Genomic DNA, 16260 nt, shown 5'->3' on the forward strand with positions numbered 1-16260 from the left:
CGAGTCTGTCTACCGTGGCCGAGGTCGAGTCCGAGCCCCTGGGTCGGGCGAGGCGGAGTTCGTCGTCTTCTGGGGCTAAGCCCAAGTCCGAGCCCTGGGTCGGGCGGAGCGGAGTTCGCCGTCTTCCGGGACTTAGCCCGAGTCTGAGCCCTGGGTCGGGCGGAGCGGAGTTCGCCGTCTTCCGGGACTTAGCCCGGGTCCGAGCCCTGGGTCGGGCGAAGCGGAGCTTCCTATGGTGCCTGCGGCCGGGCCTGACTGCCTGTCAGCCTCACTCTGTCAGGTGGCACCGCAGTCGGAGCGGCGCAGGCGGCGCTGTCTTTCTGTCAGGCCGGTCAGTGGAGCGGCGAAGTGACGGCGGTCACTTCGGCTCTGTCGGCTGAAGGGCGCGCGTCAGGATAAAGGCGTCAGGCTGCCTTTGCATTAAATGCTCCTGCGATTTGGTCGGTCGGCGCGGCGATTTGGTTAGGGTTGCTTCTTGGCGAAGACAGGGCCTCGGGCGAGCCGGAAATACGTTAGCCGCTGGAGGGGGGCCTCGGGCGAGGCGGAGATCCTCCGGGGTCGGCTGCCCTTGTCCGAGGCTAGGCTCGGGCGAGGCGTGATCGCGTCCTTCGAATGGACCGATCCCTGACTTGATCGCACCCATCAGGCCTTTGCAGCTTTATGCTGATGGGGGTTACCAGCTGAGAATTAGGAGCCTTGAGGGTACCCCTAATTATGGTCCCCGACAGTACTAATACAAATTATACTACATGGTGTAGGTATTTTTGCAATTTGTTACACTGCGTAAAAAATATGGCCTGTTGTTCACTGGTGGACGCATCTCCGGGTTAGAGCGTAATAACCTTAAGTTTTGAGCATAAAATCCCTCAAATTTAAGCGTAAATATCGAGCCAATGTGAGAGGTTGATAGCTCTAGTAGGTTGTTATTACGATCCTATTTTTATGGCAGATCCAAAAAAATATGGCAGTCGCATCCATGCGGTTATATAGATCCAAAAATTATGGCAAAATGCATGCATGAGTCAAACACGTTCCCTTGCATGCTTGTAAATTTAGGAAAGATATGTGTGGCGGTTTCTATTTTAAATGCTTTATTTCCTCCATAAATTTAGGATCGCTGCAACAGCCATGAAGTTAGACTCGTAATGACCATTTTATAATATATACTGATACTAAATATGCTACAATGTATAGATAATTATGCAATTCGGTATACTACATAAAAATCTGTTACCAACTGCATGCACATGAATTTATGATGGAAAGAATATGCAATAAAAGAAAATGAATTGCATGCATAGAAACAAAAAAATCACATTTAATGTTTTATTTCCTTCATAAATATAGGATCCCCCAACAGCCATGCAGCTAAACGCATTAGAACTAGTTTATGATATATACTGATACAAATTATACTACACGGTGTAGGTATTTATGCAATTCGTTACACTACGTAAAAAATCTAGCATGTTGTTCACTGGTGGACGCATCTCTGGGTGAAGCGTAAAAACCTTAAGTTTTAAGCATAAAATCCCTCAATTATAAGCGTAAATACCGAGTCAATGGGAGAGGTTGATAGCTCTAGTAGGTTGTTATTACGATCCTATTTTTATGACAGATCCGAAAAACATGGCAACCGCATGCATGCGGTTTCTATTTTTATACAGATCCAAAAATTATGGCAAAATCGTGGGAGTTTCCATTGCATGCACGTAAATTACGAACAACATAAATCAAAGAATTGACTTTCCAATGTGCATACAAAATATATGCATGCATCAAACTGATATACGAACTTCGTGTTTAAGCATAAAATCGTACAGTTTTAGCGTAAATAATACATGTGGTAGGTATAAAACACAATAATCGAAAAGAAAACACAAATGGGAGGAGGTAGTCGCCGAAGGACGTCGTCGATGACATAAGCACATATGTATGTCATCATTCGGGCCGCCCGTACTGCGCCGGATCGGAGGATGTCATGTGCGATCGTCGCTGCGCGCACTTCGCACCTTCCGTGACGTTGATCGAACCTCGCGCCTCGTGTGTAGCCGTCGCTACTCGCACATCGAGGGGTGCCGCTTGCTCGCCGGCCTTGGAAGTGCCGCCGCCTTTGGGCCCAGGGGACGCCGCCGCTTGCCCGCACAAGGGCACTGCCGTCGCTCGCCCTCTGGATCGGGAGCCGCCGGCGGCGGCCTGGGAACCACCGCCTCTACTCCGGATCGAGGAACCGCTGCCACCGCATGTCGAGGTCGGGGAGCCGTGGCCACCGCAGCCACTAGCCGAGGGTCCACCACCGTCGCTAATGAATCGAGATGGGGCGTGAAAAACTGAACCCTAGCACTTCGGATTTTCTTTTATAGACGTCTGGATCTGGTCTGGCTCGACCGGATTGCACTGTCTGGCTGGGCTTTCTCTAGTTATTAGAAGCTCAGAGCTCCTAATATACAAACTATATATATATATATATATATATATATATATATATATATATATATATATATATATATATATATATATATATATATATATATATATATATATATATATATATATATATATATATATACACAACGTGATCACCTAGAACACACCTTATAATATTATTATTAGGTAGTGGTGGATCTAGAGGGTGGACAGGGTGAATCCGGCCCACCCTCTCTAATTTTGATCCTGCTAAAATATATGGATGATTTAAATTTATTTGTTTCTTTTGATTCTCATATATTGTAGGATTTGAAATGTAAACTCATATATTTATTTTGATTTTTATAAGATTGGACCACCTTAATTTTAAATCCTAGATTCGCCACTGATATTAGGACTGTTTATTAGGGCTGATTGTCTCTATTCTCAAAGTAACTTTATTAATGGGTCTTTGCGATTTAAGTGTGTTTAGGCATCGAATTTTTTTGGATGGGGTTTCTTCCATCTGTACTCTTTAGGAAGCTCCGGCTGATTTTAGTCAGGTATAGATGCCGTTGGAATTCTGTTTGAAAAAAAAAGGGGGTAAAAAAGGTTTGTTTGTGTCTTTCAATTAGGTGTTGTTTCATTCAGACATTGTTAAGGGAATAGTAATGAGATCTCTTACCGGCGGTAATGGTTACTAGTTATAATTGGATTGGATAGTAGTACCTAGTATTACTAGAAAGAGCTCAACCAAACAAAAGTATCGGTATCATTACCCTATGTAATCTATTTACATTATATTTCGGTGAACCAAACATCATCTTAGTCTCGACAGCGTTAGACCTTATATATGGAGGAGGAGGAGGACATGCAAGCGAAAACATGAATATATATTCGTTGTTTACATTCATAGTATATATATTCACCTCTATGAAAGATTCAACGAAAACTCACCATGACATCCCCCATTGCCAAGAGAATATTTCACCGCCCATGAAAGCCAAGGCTTTAGTATACAAAGACTACATACACACAGCCCAGGGTTTTCGTCAAAATATTCCAACAGCGATTGTTTTCTTGTGGCCTACTATAGCTTGACCCTTCGTCGTCAGCCAATCACTCTATAAATGTCACACCACCCTTTGCAGCATGCTTTGCAACTTGTACTAACAAGAGGCACACAATACCCTTTGTTCATCCCCTGCACACATAGCTCAAGCAATTAATACTGGACACACATGGCGCCGGCGGCTAACGATTCCTTGGTCACAGCTCATGTGATAGGAGATGTCCTGGACCCCTTCTACACAGCCGTTGACATGATGATCCTGTTCGGTGGTGCTCCCATCATCAGCGGCATGGAGCTGCGCGCTCAGGCAGTCTCTGATAGGCCAAGGGTTGAGATCGGAGGAGAAGATTATCGAGATGCATATACCCTGGTAATTAATTCACTAGTCATATTTTTAGATGCTAGCTACCTAGTTAATTATATACATATTTGCTTAACTAGCCAGGACGAAATTTGCAGTAACAAGGAACGACGGTAACATTAATTCTTTTCATATATATGTAGGTGATGGTCGATCCTGATGCTCCTAACCCAAGCAACCCAACCTTGAGGGAGTACTTGCACTGGTAAGAGAGAAACCCTATACAGGGCAACACTCTTGTTGGCATTAATATGGAGAAAAAAATGTTTTGAAAAATTGTTTGGTCCTAGTAATTTTTTTTGGGTCAGATTGATCGATTTCACTTGTTAATGTATATGGAGATCGCATGCATGCATGGTATTAACTTTCACCCGTTTCATGTTTTGAACAGGATGGTGACTGACATCCCCGCATCAACTGACAATACACACGGTGAGTACACCCGTATCCCTATTTCGGATCAAGCAATGCGTGTCTATTTTTTAAGTTTTTACTGTATGTGCTCGTGAATGATGGGTGGCTGTTTTGAGACCATAAAATAATACTAGACTTTTGTAAATGGGAAAACACAACTGATATCTATCTGTTCATCATATACTCTTTTAGTTTGGATTTGCCAAATCGCCCCTCAATAGCATAGCCATCCGATCGATCATCTCGATAACTGGTGTATCCATGTATAGTCTACTTATTATTGCCCGCTTGTTCTAGTTTTATCGAATGAATCAAATGTGTAATTCATCAATGAGTGCAGATATGCAATAAGGTGCGTTGGAAGTCAGGTAGTAATTAGTATACGTAGGTTTGAAATTTTACCCAAATTCATATATTTAGCTATTTTTTTTTGGTGGCGGAAAGAAGAAGAAAAAAAAGGCAAAACTTCGTCATACACTAATTAGTACATGTGATATATATGTGCTATACAACAGTATGCTCATACTTGTATGCTTTATTGTTGCATATTTTCTTTCTCTCAATAGATGCATAATTATAAGTCACACTAAACTTTATTTAGAGATCTCAATTTTTTAAGAGACCGTTTGGATCCTTTCATTTTAAAGGAATTTAAATCTACTTAATTGAGTAGACTATTTGGTTTGGAACAAATTTAACATTCCAACAATTTTCGAAGTTTAGATATAAATCTATCTTAAATTCATAATATGAGAGAGTGAAAATTGATTTTATGTATCACTAGTCTATATTTCTACACTGCAACTTATAACACAATCTATAGCTTGCTCCCCTATAATGAAAATATAGCACATAAATATCTCCCTCGTACGAAAATTTAGCTTAATTGATATATGTCTAAAATTATGATTATTAGAATGAAATTCAATTCCAAGATCCAAATGAGGCGTTAAAGAAATCATACTTCATGTTTAAGTCTCTAAAAAATTGGTGAATTTCGGCCGAATTTCATGATTTTTAGTAATTTTAGAGATCATGGACTAGATGCGTACATGAGCACCGTTAGGCTACCCCATGAACAGTACCTAATTCATATGCACTAATTACGTGCCATTTTGGGATATATCTTGGTTTGGAATTAATATAAGAAGGAAAAATGTGCAGACGGCCGTTATCTTCGTAGCAATGGATAGATAGGTTGGGCATTTATGAAATATGTAAACTAGAGCCGCAAAATAAGCTCGAGGCTCACGAGCCGGCTCGAGCTCAAAGTAGAAGCCGAGCCTATTTTTTGAACTCGTTGGAGCAGCGAGCCGAATCAGGCTTGCAAGTTGAGCTATATCAAATTAATTAAGCTGTAAAATAACAATAGATATTGGATAATTCTATAGCTAACTTATTTCTTAGCTTTAGATTATTAATATATAACAATTCATAGTAATTTAGATTACTCATAATATTAAATAATAATTTTATATTTCATATTTATATATTTTAAATTTACTTTATAATACAATAATAATTATTAGGGTGTGGCTCGCGAGTCGAGCCAAGCTAGCTCTCGAGCCAAAGCTCGGTTTTTTTCTAGCCCTACTGTCAACCCAATTCTTAAAACCGTATGCTATTTTATTGCTTTTAAGGTGTTTGTCACCGATACATGTTATGGTCTAATGTCTTACATACCATATGCATCGATCAATTCTCATGGGAGACAATAAAAAAGTACCATGATATTCATCGAGAAACTGTATCATTTTTTTATATGACATGGTACGTACCATTGTGCATTTACTTTCTTCGTCCAGTTATATATATACTCCCTCCGGTGCAGTAAAGGTAGTCGTTTAGGACATGATTGTGCATACCAAGGAGTGATTAATTATCATGGAGTTTTCCATGTTTGCCCTTATTAAATAGGGATATGGGTGCATTAACATCACCAAAACAATCAAGTTCGATTGGTTGCTGCAGTACCTCCCGAGGCATTCTAGATTGGAGGTCTCAAGCTCGATTCCCCTTGAGCGCAGCTTTTTTTTTCCCGATGCAATTACTCAGGGGCAGCGACGTCAAAAATCCCAGACCCACGCGCGCTACGACTTCTTTTGTGCACTCTCGCTCACGCGCAGGATGACTTCTTTTACTGCACCGGAGGGAGTATGACGTTTTGACATTTCTAAAGGGGTGTTTGGTTTCTAGGGACTAATGTTTAGTCTCTTCATTTTGTTCCATTTTAGTATATAAATTGACAAATATAGAAACTAAAATAAAGTTATAGTTTCTATATTTGATAATTTTGTAACTAAAGTGGAATAAAATGTAGGGACTAAAAATTAGTCCCTAGAAACCAAACACCCCCTAAATCTATAGGATTTACTATATGTGCAAAGCACATATCTAGGTAGGTAACAAAAGCTATAAATCTAGAAACGTCAAAATGTCTTATATCTTAGAATGGATAGAGTATATATGACACTGCAAAAAAAAACCTGTACATTTGGAGTAGTCTTATATATATATGATGCTGCACGTGTTTCGATTAATAAGTTACACCATCATAATAAATTCATGTTAAAAGTCAAACTTTGCAATCTTTAACAAGCAACCAATCACAATATGTAAATATGTAATTTATAAAAATAAGATAGACAGATTTGTTTTAAAGAACTGTTGAGATGATTCTCAATTTGTGGCAGTTTATATGAAATTTTGAAGTCAAAATCTAATTGATCTCAGATGAAGGAATATAATCGCATGGACTCCGATGTGTCAGAACCTCTGGTCCATGCATATGCTCGACACTCTTTGCCTCCGTCACAAATTTAATATATTTAAATGATTTTTTAGAGTTTTTGTAAATCAATCTTTTTAAAATTCAATCAAATTAGTGTCACTAAATACATCATGAAATATATTATATATACTCATTTGATGTCGTATATGTTGTTTTATTTTTCTATAAGTTTGATCATATTGATGATAGTTTGACTTAGAATGATTTTAGAACCATTATTATAAAGTTTCTGTGTAGTTAGTGTTTAGAACTAGATTTATTTTAAGATTGAGGGACTACTTATTTTGGAAGTCAACCACCAAATGACGGTTCCAACTGATTGCATCTCTCTTCTATTTCGAACAAAAGGCCACTATTGTTATTTTAGAAAATTGGGACGAAATTAAGAGTGAAAAAGAAGCTAGGAGAAGAAAGATTACGTTATTTGTATCTTCTTAACTATTGGGACCCAAGATAAAATAACTGGTCGCAACTCGCAACTGTATTTGTTGATTCAAAAGTGTAACGAGAAGAAAAAAAGTGTACTGTGTACCAATGATTGCATATACATGCTTAATACACTAGATCTAATAGTTAGTGACTAAAATTTATTGAGGCATCCAAACATCCTAGCTAATAATTCGGCTATTAACTATTTTTGGTAAATTAGTTAATAGTTAGATAACTATTTATTAGCTAGCTAATTCTACTAACAATTTTTAGTCAACTAACTATTAATTCTAATGCTTTCAAACACCCCATAGGCTACTAAGAAAATTTCGTTGACGTAGCATCCAACATGCTGGGTGAAAAAGCTAGCACATATATAAGTTAAACAATCTTGGAGGGGGTTACCGATATATAGCTAAGACAGATCCGCATGCGTAGATGCTAATGAAACTCCAAAATATAGTTCTTTTTAGCCTTATTTTTTTACGTCCACGTGATAATGAATATATGTTTAGTCTAAAACGAGTTATATATATATTTGGTAACGGACGGAGTATTTAATAATAATTGGATTTGCAGGCCGTGAGATGATGTGCTACGAGCCCCCAGCCCCGTCGACGGGCATCCACCGGATGGTGCTGGTGCTGTTCCAGCAGCTTGGGCGGGACACGGTGTTCGCGGCGCCGTCGAGGCGCCACAACTTCAGCACCCGTGGCTTCGCCCGCCGCTACAACCTCGGCGCGCCCGTCGCCGCCATGTACTTCAACTGCCAGCGCCAGACCGGCTCCGGCGGCCCCAGGTTCACCGGGCCCTACACCAGCCGCCGTCGTGCGGGCTGACGATCGATCGTCGTCGTCGTTACGTAACGCGTACGTACCGTACGTACATATGTACGTATACATTCATGTTGCATGGCATGGGGACGGCGACAGTAACGTCTACACACGCAGAGAGAATAAACGTGTAATGGCATCCATCCCTACGCGTACACCTACGCGTCTGATCCGTATAGCCCGCCGTCACCGTAGTTGTAATCAGCTGCTTGAGCATCCTGCTTGTCCTCAGATGAGGATGCATAAATAGCTAGGTCTGCGCTGCGTACGGATAGATTTATGCAATGCAGTGTCCCTGCCATATAGTGATATAGTTACCGCATATGCATACATGTAATCGCATGAAAACTCTTTGTAATACATCAATAATATATAATAACTAGGTAAATACTCGTGCGTTGTAATAAAAAAATAGTGCAACGACAATATATGTATGACCATATGTTGGGCTGTTAATCAAAATTAAGCTGCCTCCATAACTAACTTTGTAGTAGTCTTGAGCACGTTTTAAATATAAGCATACACAAACAGTGGCGGACACAAGACAAAATTTGAGGAGAGGGATACATGATAAATTCAACCAACACCGTAAGCAACTACTATCATATAGAATTCAAGTTTTATATCAATACATGATACAAGTTACACGGCGAGCAGATAGTTACGTTATTGGGTTGCAAGATAGTGAACAAGCTCAATGAAGTCATGCATTTTGGGGCACCATGGGCCATGGTCCCCCCCCCGGTCCGCCACTGTACACAAATTTCAAAGGAGTAATTGCACATATTGAGTGTTAGCTCTGGGGAAGGGAGGAAGGGAAAGTGGAGAACAGAGAAGGATAGGACAGCGAAGCTGGAGTTTACTTCTCAGTTCAGGTTTACAAAATGCATAAAAATCTCTCCCTCAGCTAACATAATACATATACTCTACTTCAGTCCGCCGGCATATCTTGGGTTGGGCTTCATGGGCCGCGTGCTACGGCGTGTAAGGTGGGCCTCCGCTTCAGGATTTGTATCTGCTGATGTTGTACGGTTTGCCGGAGCTGGACGTGTAACATTTTGTCGGCGTTTCGAGACAGGGGGGTCCCTAAGCCGACGAGTGAGTGTGCTGCGTGCCCCAGCCCAGATGGGTCGAGCGCGTGGGCGAGCGCGGAGGGGGGAGAGGCGAGGCGGCCGGAGCCGAGCGTGAGAGAGGTGGAAGTCCCGCGGCCTTCGTGTTCGTCCCGCGCCCAGGTCAGGTGCGCTTGCAGTAGGGGGGTTACAAGCGTCCACGCGGGTGAGGGAAGCGAGCGGCCCCAAGAGAGCGCCTGTCCCGTCCTCGGTCCCGCGCGGCCAACCTCCTCTGAGAAGGCCCTGGTCCTTCCTTTTATAGTTGTAAGGAGAGGATCCAGGTGTACAATGGGGATGTAGCAGAGTGCTACGTGTCTAGCGGGGGGAGAGCTAGCGCCCTAGGTACATGCCGATGTGGCAGCCGGAGAGATCTGGGCATCCTGCTGGCGTGATGTCGTGGCTATCGGAGGTGCGGCGGAGCCTGATGGAGGGACAGCTGTTGGGGCGGTCGAGTCCCTGCTGACATTGTCCTGCTTCCGTAAGAGAGCTGGGGGCCGCCGTCGTCATAGAGCTTGTGGAGCGCCATCATTGCTCCTCTGGCGGAGCTGGCCGGACGAGACGCCGGTCTTGTTCTCCGTGACCCGAGTCGATTCGGGGTAGGATGATGATGGCGCCTCCTGTTGACGTGGCGGTCTGTGCTCTAGGCAGGGCGACGTGGGGTTTCTTCCGAAGCCAAGGTTGAGTCTGCCTTCTGCTGCCGTGGCCGAGCCCGAGCCAGGGGGTCGGGCGAGGCGGAAGTCGTCCGGCCGAGGCCAGGGCGGAGTCCGAGCCCTGGGGTCGGGCGAGGCGGAGTTTCGTCGTCTTCCGGGTCTTAGCCCGAGTCCGAGCCCTGGGGTCGGGCGGAGTGGAGTTCGCCGTCTTCCGGGTCTTAGCCCGAGTCCGAGCCCTGGGGTCGGGCGGAGCGGAGTTCGCCGTCTTCCGGGTCTTATCCCGAGTCCGAGCCCTGGGGTCGGGCGGAGCGGAGTTCGCCGTCTTCCGGGTCTTAGCCTGAGTCCGAGCCCTGGGGTCGGGCGGAGCGGAGTTCGCCGTCTTCCGGGTCTTAGCCCGAGTCCGAGCCCTGGGGTCGGGCGGAGCGGAGTTCGTCGTCTTCCGGGTCTTAGCCCGAGTCCGAGCCCTGGGGTCGGGCGGAGCGGAGTTCGCCGTGGCGCCTTTGGCAAGGCCTAATTGCCTGTCAGACTCACTCTGTCGAGTGGCACTGCAGTCGGAGTGGCGCAGGCGGCGCTGTCCTTCTGTCAGACTGGCCAGTGGAGCGGTGGAGTGACGGCGGTCACCTCGGCTCTGCCGGGGCGCGTGTCAGGATAGAGGTGTCAGGCCACCTTTGCGTTAAATGCCCCTGCAATTTGGTCAGTCGGTGTGGTGATTTAGTCAAGGTTGCTTCTGAGCTAAGCCAAGACCTTGGGCAAGCCGGTGATGTGTCCGCCATAAAAAGGGGGCCTCGGGCGAGACGGAAGTCTCTCGAGGTCGGCTGCCTTCGGCCGAGGCTAGGCTCGGGTGAAGCGTGATCGAGTCACTCGTGTGGACTGATCCCTGACTTAATCGTGCCCATCAGGCCTTTGCAGCTTTATGCTGATGGGGGTTACCAGCTGAGAATTAGGCGTCTTGAGGGTACCCCTAATTATGGTCCCCGACAGTAGCCCCCGAGCCTCGAAGGGAGTGTTAGCACTCGCTTGGAGGCTTTCGTCGCACTTTTTTGCAAGGGGACCAGCCTTTCTCGGTTGCATTTCGTTCCGGTGGGTGCGCGCGAGCGCACCCGCCGGGTGTAGCCCCCGAGGCCTCGGAGGAGTGGTTACACTCCTTCGAGGTCTTAATGCTTCGCTTTACGCTTCGGCTGGTCTGGTCGTTCCCTCATGCGAACTGGCCGTAGCCCGGGTGCACGGTCGGGGCCCAAGCTCTCGGGCTGGTATGTTGACGCTGTCAACGATTTGGCCGGAGCCGGTTTTTGCGAGAGCAGCCCCCGAGCCTCTGCACAGGGCGAGAGGACGATCAGGGACAGACTCGGCTTTTTACATACGCCCCTACGTCGCCTTTCCGCAAGGAGGAGGGGGGGAGTGCGCCATGTTACCCTCGATGGGCACCGAACATGGTGTCTCCGGTGAGCTGCAAGCGGGTAATCCGAGTGGACGTCCGTGCCCCGTTCGTTGGGGGTCGGCTAGGGGCCCAGAGGCACGCCCAAAAGTACCTGCGGGTGATTTGCCGGACCCGGTCCCCTGGCGACGGGGCCCGAGGGCTCGATGCCTCCCTCCGATGGGATTCCGTTACAAGATCGTTCCCGCTGGTCTCGGAAATGTCCTAGGGTACCTCGGGAGCGCAGCCCGAGCCTCGGTTATGTATCGAACGTACCCCTGGTCATCCCTCGCTCGGTGTCTGAGGCGACTGTGAACCCTTCGGGGGCCAGCCTTCGAACCCCTGATCAGTAATGGGCGCGGAGCCCGAGTAGCCTGAGGCGGCCATGGAGCCCTTCGGGGGGCTGGCCTTCGAACCCCTGACCAGTAGTGGGTGTCGGGCCCACGCGATCTGAGGCGGCTGTTGAACCCTTGGGGGGCCAGCCTTCGAACCCCTGATCAGTAATGGGGGGCTCGGAGCCCGGTTCCTTCGCGGAGAAGGATCCCTTTCGGGGTATCCCCCTTCCCCGGTCCCTGTTGCAAGAGATAGAGAAAGAGGAAAACGGAAAAGGATACGAAATCGGACGACGTGGCGTACCTTTTCTGACGCGGTTATTAAGGCGAAGGTGAAGCGTCGCGCGCTCCTCCTGCCAGAAGCGCCGCGTGTCCCGCCGCGGAGTTAATGCGACGGGGCGAGTGGTTGGCGGGGCGGCCGTTGCGCGCGGGTGATCCGTTCGAGGAACGGGTCACGGGTGCACCGTCTTCACGCCGTGAGAGGAGGCTCTCTTGCTGTCTCAGGATGGGACGTGAGCCTGGCTGACGACGTGACCGCTGCGCCCGCCCGCCTGCCACCGCTATTACTGCCGGCCCACTTTCGGTCGCTTTGACCGACGCGCCAGTCTGGCGCTGTTGGGTCGCCTCGAGTCGTGGCATAGGCTTCGCAACCGAAGAGGCGCGATGGTGGCACAAGTGGCGGTGCGGTTGCTTGCATGCAGCAACTGGCGTGCCAGTTGCTCGACGCGTGGGCCTGGGCCCCAGGCTGGCGTGTCAGAAGTTGGAGAAGCGCGTCCATCTGGCGCGGTTGCATGCCGCCTGCATGGCTGCTCGCCCCTTCTGCCCGTTGGTCTGGGCGAAAATGGGGGGTCGCCTGTAACCGCTGGACGGTCGTGCGCACCATGCGCGGCGGTTTGGCTTCTTCTGCCCTGAGCCGGCTTGTATGTTCCGGGCTTCAGAACTTTGGCGATGACGAACGGCCCTTCCCAGGGGGGCGTGAGCTTGTGCCTCCCTCGGGCGTCTTGTCGCAGCCGAAGCACCAGGTCGCCCACTTGGAGTTCTCGGGACCGGACCCCTCGGGCGTGGTAACGTCGCAGGGACTGTTGGTACCGCGCCGAGTGTAGTAAGGCCCTGTCCCGAGCTTCCTCCAACTGGTCCAGCGATTCCTCTCGGCTGGCTTGGTTGCTTTGCTCGGTGTAGGCCCTCGCCCTTGGGGAGCCGTATTCCAGGTCAGTGGGCAGGATAGCTTCAGCCCCGTAGACCAGGAAAAACGGCGTGAAGCCCGTGGCACGACTCGGCGTCGTCCCTAGGCTCCAGACCACCGAGGGGAGTTCCTTCATCCATCGCCTGCCGAACTTGTTGAGGTCGTTGTAGATCCGTGGCTTGAGCCCCTGTAGAATCATGCCGTTGGCACGCTCTACTTGCCCATTCGACATGGGATGAGCCACGGCGGCCCAGTCCACCCGGATATGATGATCCTCGCAAAAATCCAAGAATTTTTTGCCGGTGAACTGGGTGCCGTTGTCGGTAATGATGGAGTTCGGGACCCCGAAGCGATGGATGATGTTGGTGAAGAATGCCACCGCCTGCTCGGACCTGATGCTGTTCAGAGGTCGGACCTCGATCCACTTGGAGAATTTGTCGATGGCGACCAGCAGGTGCGTGTAGCCCCCGGGCGCCTTTTGCAAGGGACCAACGAGGTCCAGACCCCACAAAGCGAAGGGCCAGGTGATGGGTATTGTCTGCAGAGCCTGAGCGGGCAGGCGTGTCCGCTTCGCATAGAATTGGCACCCTTCGCAGGTGCGGACAATTCTAGTGGCGTCAGCCACCGCCGTTGGCCAGTAGAAGCCTTGCCGGAAAGCATTTCCAACAAGGGCTCGGGGTGCTGCGTGGTGGCCGCAAGCCCCCGAGTGTACTTCTTGCAGCAGTTCCCGGCCTTCGGCGATGGAGATGCATCGCTGGAGGATGCCCGAGGGGCTGCGATGGTAGAGCTCCTCTTCGTCGCCCAGCAAGACGAATGACTTGGCGCGTCGCGCTACCCGCCGAGCCTCGGCTTGGTCGAGGGGTAGCTCTCCTCGGCGGAGATATTGCAGGTACGGGGCCTGCCAATCTTGGTCTGGCGTGGCCCCGCTCTGCCCTTCCTCGACGTTCAATGCCCCGCCCTCGGGGGCCGAGGGTACCTCGGGCCGGGCCGAGGTTGGCTCGGGCTGAGCCGAGGGTACCTCGGGCTCGGGCGCGTCGTCGAGCTTGACGGAGGGTTGATGCAGATCCCGGGAGAAGACGTCCGGGGGGACTGTCGTTCGTCCCGAGGCTATCTTCGCCAGCTCGTCTGCGGTTTCGTTGTAGCGCCGAGCGATGTGGTTGAGCTCGAGCCCGAAGAACTTGTCTTCCAGGCGCCGGACCTCGTCGCGGTAGGCCTCCATCTTTGGGTCGCGGCAGTGGGAGTTCTTCATGACTTGGTCGATGACGAGCTGCGAATCACCGCGGGCGTCGAGGCGTCTGACCCCTAGCTCGATGGCGATCCGCAATCCGTTGACCAGAGCTTCGTACTCGGCCACATTGTTGGACGCCGGGAAGTGGAGGCGCAACACGTAGCGCAAGTGCTTTCCGAGGGGCGAGATGAAGAGCAGGCCCGCACCGGCCCCCGTCTTCATCAGCGACCCGTCGAAAAACATGGTCCAGAGCTCCGGTTGGATCGGAGTCGTTGGTAGTTGGGTATCGACCCATTCAGCCACGAAATCCGCCAACACTTGGGACTTGATGGCCTTCCGAGGGGCGAACGAGATCGTTTCGCCCATGATCTCCACTGCCCACTTTGCGATCCTGCCCGAGGCCTCTCGGCACTGGATGATCTCCCCCAGGGGGAAGGATGACACCACAGTCACCGGATGGGACTCGAAGTAGTGTCGTAGCTTCCGCCTCGTCAGGATCACAGCATACAGCAGCTTTTGAACTTGTGGGTAGCGGATCTTAGTCTCGGACAGCACTTCGCTGATGAAGTAAACCGGCCTCTGAACGGGCAATGTATGCCCTTCCTCCTGCCTTTCGACCACAATCGCGGCGCTAACCACCTGAGTGGTCGCGGCGACGTAGACCAAGAGGGTTTCTCCGTCCGCCGGCGGCACCAAGACTGGCGCCTTTGTAAGGAGCGCCTTTAGGTTGCCGAGGGCTTCCTCGGCCTCAGGGGTCCAAACGAAACACTCGGCTTTCCTTAAGAGGCGGTACAGAGGCAGACCTCTTTCGCCGAGGCGTGAGATGAAGCGGCTCAGGGCCGCGAGGCATCCCATGACCCTCTGTACCCCTTTTAAGTCCTTGATGGGCCCCATGCTGGTGATGGCCGCGATCTTCTCCGGGTTGGCCTCGATGCCTCGCTCAGAGACGATGAACCCTAGGAGCATGCCTCGGGGCACCCCGAAGACACACTTCTCAGGATTAAGCTTGACTCCTTTCGCCTTGAGACACCGGAATGTCACTTCAAGGTCGGAGAGGAGGTTGGGAGCCTTCCGTGTCTTGACTACGATGTCATCGACGTAGGCCTCGACTGTGCGACCGATGTGTTCGCCGAACACATGGTTCATGCACCGCTGGTACGTCGCGCCGGCATTCCTCAGGCCGAACGGCATGGTGACGTAGCAGTACATGCCGAACGGCGTGATGAAAGAAGTCGCGAGCTGGTCGGACTCTTTCATCTGGATCTGGTGATACCCTGAGTAGGCATCGAGGAAGGACAGGGTTTCGCACCCAGCAGTGGAATCCACGATTTGGTCGATGCGAGGCAGAGGGTAGGGAACCTTCGGACATGCTTTGTTGAGACCAGTGTAGTCTACACACATCCGCCATTTCCCCCCTTTCTTCCTCACAAGCACAGGGTTGGCAAGCCATTCGGGACGGAATACCTCTTTGATGAACCCTGCCGCCATTAGCTTGTGGATCTCTTCGCCAATCGCTCTGCGCTTCTCCTCGTCGAATCGGCGCAGGGGCTGTCTGACGGGTCGGGCTCCGGCCCGAATATCCAGCGAGTGCTCGGCGACATCCCTCGGTATGGCGGGCATGTCCGAGGGACTCCACGCAAAGACGTCGGCGTTTGCGCGGAGAAAGTCGACGAGCACTGCTTCCTATTTGGGGTCGAGCCCGGAACCGATCCGGATCTGCTTGGTGGTGTCGCCGCTGGGGTCGAGGGGGACGGCCTTGACCGTCTCCGCTGGCTCGAAGTTGCTGGCATGGCGCTTCACGTCTGGGACCTCCTTGGAGAGGTTCTCCAGGTCGGCGATGAGGGCCTCGGACTCGGCGAGGGCCTCGGCGTACTCCACGCACTCCACGTCGCATTCGAACGCGTGTTTGTACGTGGGGCCGACAGTGATGACCCCGTTGGGGCCCGGCATCTTGAGCTTCAGGTAGGTGTAGTTGGGGACGGCCATGAACTTCGCGTAGCATGGCCTCCCTAGCATGGCGTGGTAGGTTCCTCGGAAC

At 49.9% G+C, this 16260-nt stretch overlaps 1 protein-coding gene across 1 annotated transcript; it reads left to right on the top strand.

Annotated features, from left to right (window-relative positions):
* Positions 1-3647: 3647 nt before the first annotated feature.
* On the top strand, positions 3648-8312 carry LOC103648733 (uncharacterized). The gene is made up of 4 exons (XM_008673150.1): positions 3648-3848; positions 3983-4044; positions 4231-4271; positions 8053-8312. The coding sequence occupies exons 1-4, from the start codon at positions 3648-3650 to the stop codon at positions 8310-8312; spliced, it is 564 nt and encodes a 187-aa protein (XP_008671372.1).
* The last annotated feature ends 7948 nt before the right edge of the window (positions 8313-16260 follow it).

The sequence above is a fragment of the Zea mays genome, chromosome 2 (assembly GCF_902167145.1).
Source record: "Zea mays cultivar B73 chromosome 2, Zm-B73-REFERENCE-NAM-5.0, whole genome shotgun sequence".
Lineage (NCBI taxonomy): Eukaryota > Viridiplantae > Streptophyta > Magnoliopsida > Poales > Poaceae > Zea > Zea mays.